The sequence below is a fragment of the Venturia canescens genome, unplaced genomic scaffold (assembly GCF_019457755.1).
Source record: "Venturia canescens isolate UGA unplaced genomic scaffold, ASM1945775v1 PGA_scaffold_15__1_contigs__length_3012046, whole genome shotgun sequence".
Taxonomy (NCBI): Eukaryota; Metazoa; Arthropoda; class Insecta; order Hymenoptera; family Ichneumonidae; genus Venturia; species Venturia canescens.
The window spans coordinates 868,028-873,365 of record NW_025108584.1 but is presented as its reverse complement, the minus strand read 5'-3'; the positions used below and the strand labels follow the sequence as shown (position 1 = coordinate 873,365).

At 56.7% G+C, this 5,338-nt stretch overlaps 1 protein-coding gene across 1 annotated transcript; it reads right to left on the bottom strand.

The window, feature by feature from the left end:
* Positions 1–210: 210 nt before the first annotated feature.
* LOC122418614 (uncharacterized) lies at positions 211–4,117 on the bottom strand. Its single transcript, XM_043432887.1, has 2 exons — positions 3,986–4,117; positions 211–3,741 (listed from the first exon to the last, which is right to left on the bottom strand). The coding sequence occupies exons 1-2, from the start codon at positions 4,115–4,117 to the stop codon at positions 211–213; spliced, it is 3,663 nt and encodes a 1,220-aa protein (XP_043288822.1).
* Between the last annotated feature and the right edge of the window lie 1,221 nt (positions 4,118–5,338).

Sequence of the window (5,338 nt, the reverse complement as noted above, 5' to 3'; positions counted from 1 at the left end):
CGAATTGTTTGTCCAGTACGTGCTGACCCCCCGCGAGAGCGTGAGAACTAGAGCACGAAAAGCCCATTGTCTCACGTTTCCCGAATTCCCGAGCCCGCGAGCTAGCGACGCCCGCGGTGGGGCGAGCACTCGAGCCCGAGAGCGCTCGCCGGCACCGAAACCTCGTTAATTCCCGAACATTCCGCCCGCCATCGGCAGCAGTGCTGTCGATTAATCTCCCGGATGAATTGGCAGGACCGCTAGTTTGGCGATCGGCCTCTTGAGTGTCGTGGTCGCCGTCTTAATGGTGACGACCCGAATGAGCCCGTCCGGTCCCGGATGAACCTCGACCACCCGTGCCAGTGGCCATTTGAGCGGAGGTAGACTCTCGTCAGTCAGCAGCACCATTGTACCAACCCGGATTTGGTGAGAGGGGTGATGCCATTTGGAGATGGATTGCTGCTGCTGGAGATAACCCGATGACCAATGCTCCCAACAGTATTGGACCCGTTCCTGGATGAGTTGCCACCGTGCCAGCCGAGTGAGGTTCACATCCCGAAGTGATGGCTCAGGTATAGCCGTGAGTGCGTCCCCGATGAGGAAGTGCCCGGGGGTGAGTACGGAGAGATCGTCCGGATCTTCCGAGAGTGGTTGCAGCGGTCGTGAGTTGAGCGCAGCCTCGATTTGCGTAAGAAGAGTTGTAAGTTCTTCGAACGTGAGGCTGGTCTCCCGAAGCGTCCGCCGAAGGTGAAACTTGACCAATTTCACCGCTGCTTCCCATTTCCCGCCCATATGAGGTGCGCCCGGGGGGTTGAAAACCCACTTTGTCCCGTCGTTGGTCAGTAACTGCGCCAGCTGTTGCGATTCACGAGTCCCGCCGTTGAAAAGTCTCCGTAGCTCTGCATCCGCGCCTTGAAAATTCTTTCCGCAGTCACTGTACAGTGTATGCACGTGACCCCGTCTCCCGGTGAAACGGCGGAATGCAGCGATGAATGTGTCAGTGGTGGCGTCAGTTACGACCTCGAGATGCATCGCCGAAGTGGTGAAGCAGACGAAAATGCACAGCCAGCCTTTGTAAGTCTTGTGCCCGCGTCCCCGCCAGCTCCTGAGAGAGACTGGCCCGGCGTAATCAACGCCGGTGAATAAGAAAGCCCGTGCTGGAGTGACCCGTGTTGAAGGCAGCTGGCCCATGAGCTGCTGTGCCCGATGCGCCCGAAAGCGCGCGCAATGCACGCATCGCAGTATGAAGGAACGAACCGGGGCCCGACCTCCGATTATCCAGTACCGCTGGCGCAGAAACGCCAGAGTTGCCTGCGTCCCCCCGTGTAGCGTGCGCGTGTGAGCGTCCGAGATGAGTAGACGCGTGAGTGGTGAGTCCCGCGGGAGGATGGCTGAATGTTTGCTCTCAGGTTGTAAGGCTGAGAGCTTCAACCGTCCCCCCACCCGTATGGTCCCGTGAAAATCAATAAACGCCGTAAGCCGTGTGAATGGATGCGACTTCGGAAGCGTTTGACCCGCCGAGAGAATCTTGAGCTCCGTCGCGAAGTAGGCCCCTTGAATTGCCTTGACCCAGTATTGTTGTGAGTGTTCCAGGTCTCCCGGTGTGAGGAGTGAGCCCGATGAATCCTGACCCGCACCTTTCAGGTTTGTAAGCGTCTTGAAAAGTAATGAAGTAATTCTCAACAGCCTGGTGAGGGAGGAATACCGATGAATGAGGTCGAAGACCGGTGAGGGTTGCGTTGAGACAGTGAGCGTAAGACCTGGCCGCTCTTCGAGCGCCGCTGAATCTGCCGTCCCGGTGAAATGAGTTGGCCAATGTGAGGATGATTTGACTAACCAGTGTGGCCCGTTCCACCATAATTGAAATTGCTCGAGCTGAGAGACGGTTAGTCCCCGTGAAGCACAATCCGCCGGATTGTCCCGCCCGGGAATGAATCTCCATTGACCCTGAGGAATGAGCTCTTGAATTGAGGATACCCGATTCCGAACGAAATCCTTCCATCGTGAAGGATGAGAGGTGACCCATGTAAGCGTGACTGTGGAGTCCGTCCACAGATATACCCGCGAATCCCGGAGTTGCAACGTATCCCGAACGTATTTCGCGAGTTTGGCGACCAATAACGCGGCGGCGAGCTCTAACCGCGGAATGGTGAGCCGTTTGATCGGCGCGACTTTCGTTTTCGAGCAGACCAGCGCGGTTCTGGTGCTCTTTCCCGGACCCGTAACCCGAACGTACACGACCGCACCCATTGCCAACTGTGAGGCGTCAGAGAACCCGTGAATCTCGACGGTGGAATCCGAGGTCATGTTGAGCCACCGCGGAACCGCGATGTTCCCGAGGTGAGCCAGATCGTGACGAAATGTGACCCATGATTTTCCGACCTCCGTGGATACGGGGTCGTCCCAAGCGAGTTTTTCCAGCCACAACCGTTGTAGAAGGATTTTTGCCCGAATGACCACCGGTGAGAGGAACCCGAGAGGATCGTAGATCTGAGCAATTTCCGAGAGTATGACCCGTTTGGTGATGCTTTGCCCGCCCGTGTACGGAAGTGAGGTGAATTTGAAGACGTCCGGCCCCGGAAACCATGCGAGCCCGAGAACTTTTGTTTCGCACTCGTCGAATGAGCGTGAATCCTCCGGACTCGACCCGAACCCCAGATTTGGGAGTAAGGCCGGACTGTTGCTCTGCCATTTTGCCAGCGGGAAGCCGCCCGCCGTGCAAATCCCGATGAGATGTCGCGCCTGGGTGAGAAGTTCCGAAATTTGGTCAGCCCCCCCGTAAATATCGTCCACATATCGCCCCATTGTAAGAGGAGCGACTGCGGCCGGATATTTCTCCCCTTCGTCTGCTACCAGTTGGAGTAGCACCCGTACCGCGAGAAACGGAGCTGACCGTGTCCCGTAGGTGACTGTAGTCAGGTGATAATGAGCCGTGTTCCCGTTTTCATCCACCCAAAGAATTCGTTGTAAATCCCAATCGTCCCGGTGAACCCGAATTTGCCGAAACATTTTGACTATGTCAGTCGCGAAAATGAATCGGTGGCGCCGTGCCCAGAGGAGGACATCCGAAATGTCCCGTTGTAATTTGGCGCCCGTGTGCATGAGATCGTTTAATGAGGTCCCGGAATCCGTGTTACACGACCCGTTGAACACTACCCGAAGTTTTGTCGTCAAGACCCCGTGATGAGGGAGATAATAGACCCGATCCCGACCGACTTCGTCGTCCCGCACCCGCGACATGTGACCGAGGGACTCGTACTCCCCGAGAAATGTGTCGTAAAGTCCCTTGTAGTGAGAGTCCCGGTCGAGCTTTCGTACGAGCCGATTGAGGCAAGCGTGCGCCGTATGAAACGACTGACCGAGCTGGATTGCGGACGACCGAAGAGGCAACCGAACGATATATCGACCCGAACTGTCCCGAGAATGTGTAGCAACGAAGTGAGCCTCACATTCTTGCTCTTCCGGTGTGAGATCCGATCCGAACTGCACTGGCACCTCCTCTTGCACCCAGAATTGCGCGAGGAGGTCCTGGAGAGCCTGAAACCCGTGATCGACAGCGGCATGCTGCACCCAACCCGACGAATTGTGAGCTTCGTTGCAGGGCCCGAATATTGCCCACCCGAATATCGTATTTTGTGCGATGGGTTCCTCAGGAGACCCGCGTCGAATTTGAGAACGTACCAGTTTCCCGTATGCATCTGCGCCCAGTATGAGATCCACCGCATCCGGAACTGAGAAATCTGGATCCGCTAGAGGAATACCCTGTAAATGAGGCCAGTGGGGGTGCGAAATAGAGAATGAAGGCAGAGTTGGCATTAACTTGGGGATAATAAATGCTCTTATTAAGAGAGAATCTGTGGTGTGAATTGAGCGAAGTGTGCATGAGACCATCCCGCGAGTGTGACCCGATGAAATCCCGCCGATCCCGATGATTGAAATAGAGGAAGATTCCCGACGAAGTTTGAGCCGCTGAACAAGTTTGTCAGAGATGAGGGACAACTCGGACCCCGAGTCCAGCAGCATTCGTACCCGATGAGCAGCTCCGAAGTTGGTGATGAGAAGCGCCTGGCTCGTCGCCAAGAGCACCGCTGGTCGTGCACTTCCCGTAATCGCGCAAGTCAATGCCGCCGTATCTCATTGAGAAGTACCCGATGTTGACGCGCCTGCGTCCCCAGAGTTGGCCTGCTGGCCGCCCGATGTTGAGGGGGCTCCCGTACCCTTGGCTGCATCCCCGTATTTGGACCACCCGGTATGAATCATCGTGTGGTGTTTGCGCCCACACTCCTTGCATCGCGTAGCGATGTTGCACGCGTTGACGTTGTGCCGGCCCAAGCAGTTGAAGCACAGTTTGAGTCTCTGTACTTCGCCCCGACGCGCCTCTGGAGACAACTGCCTGAACTTGGAGCACACGGCGACGTAGTGCTTCTCCTGGCAGAAGGCACAAGCTTGCGAGGTTGTCCCGCTACCCGACGTGGCTGCATGCATGCGAGAGGAAGTATTCCTCTGTGTGCTCTCCTTGCCCGGGCCCGATTTTGGGGTGGAGATGGTCCCGACGCCCGCTCCCTCCAATGCACGAGCTCGATTACCCAGGAATTCCCGTAGTGACGTGAATGACGGGGGGACTTTAGATTGCCCGGTCCGGAGCTCCCACGCCTCCCGAGTCCCAGGGTCGAGACGCCTGGCAATGAGATAAACCAGCACCCAGTCCCAGTGCTCTATAGGAGCGCCCAATACCCGAAGTGAGTTGTATGACTCGGTGACGCTGTGTACGAGCGCGTGGAGATCCCGTGCAGAGCGAGGAGCGATCACCGCCGTTTTGAAGAGCGTGTCGAGATGAGAAGTGACCAAAACCCGATCGTTCTGGTAGCGCTCTGTAAGAGTCTCCCAGGCCGTTGAGAAGGAGTCCGCTTCAATCGCCATGCTCGCGATCAGCTTCGCGGCTTCCCCCGTGGTCGACGCCCGTAAATAATGCATCCGCTCGACATCTGAGAGAGCCCGATTATTGATGACGAGCGAAGTGAAGAGATCCCGAAACGGTATCCACTGAGTATACTCCCCGGAAAATGACGGTAGCTCGATTTTTGGCAGGTATGACCTGTCTCCCGTTGCCACGCTCGTATCGAGTGAGGGTGATCCCGCCCGTTCCCGATCGCGATGCTGAATCCCGTCCTTCAGCACTGCCACCTGCCCGGTGATGTCGCCAAAGAGCGTGAAGGCCCGAGAGTACGCGTCCTCCGTGAAGTATTCATCCTGGAGGAAGTCGTCCGTGCTGTTCTCCAGTATGGAGTCGTGCATGCGGCTGAATTTACCCCAAAGGTCCTTGGCGTTTGAGAGGAACCCGTCGAGCTGGGCCACGGAA

Excerpts from the sequence above, each read along its gene's own strand:
- LOC122418614 (XM_043432887.1), bottom strand. The coding sequence starts at position 4,117 with ATGAGATACGGCGGCATTGACTTGCGCGATTACGGGAAGTGCACGACC. Across the intron at positions 3,742-3,985 it reads CGAATGCTGCTGGACTCGGG|GGTATTCCTCTAGCGGATCC; the intron begins GTCCGAGTTGTC and ends CCTCATTTACAG.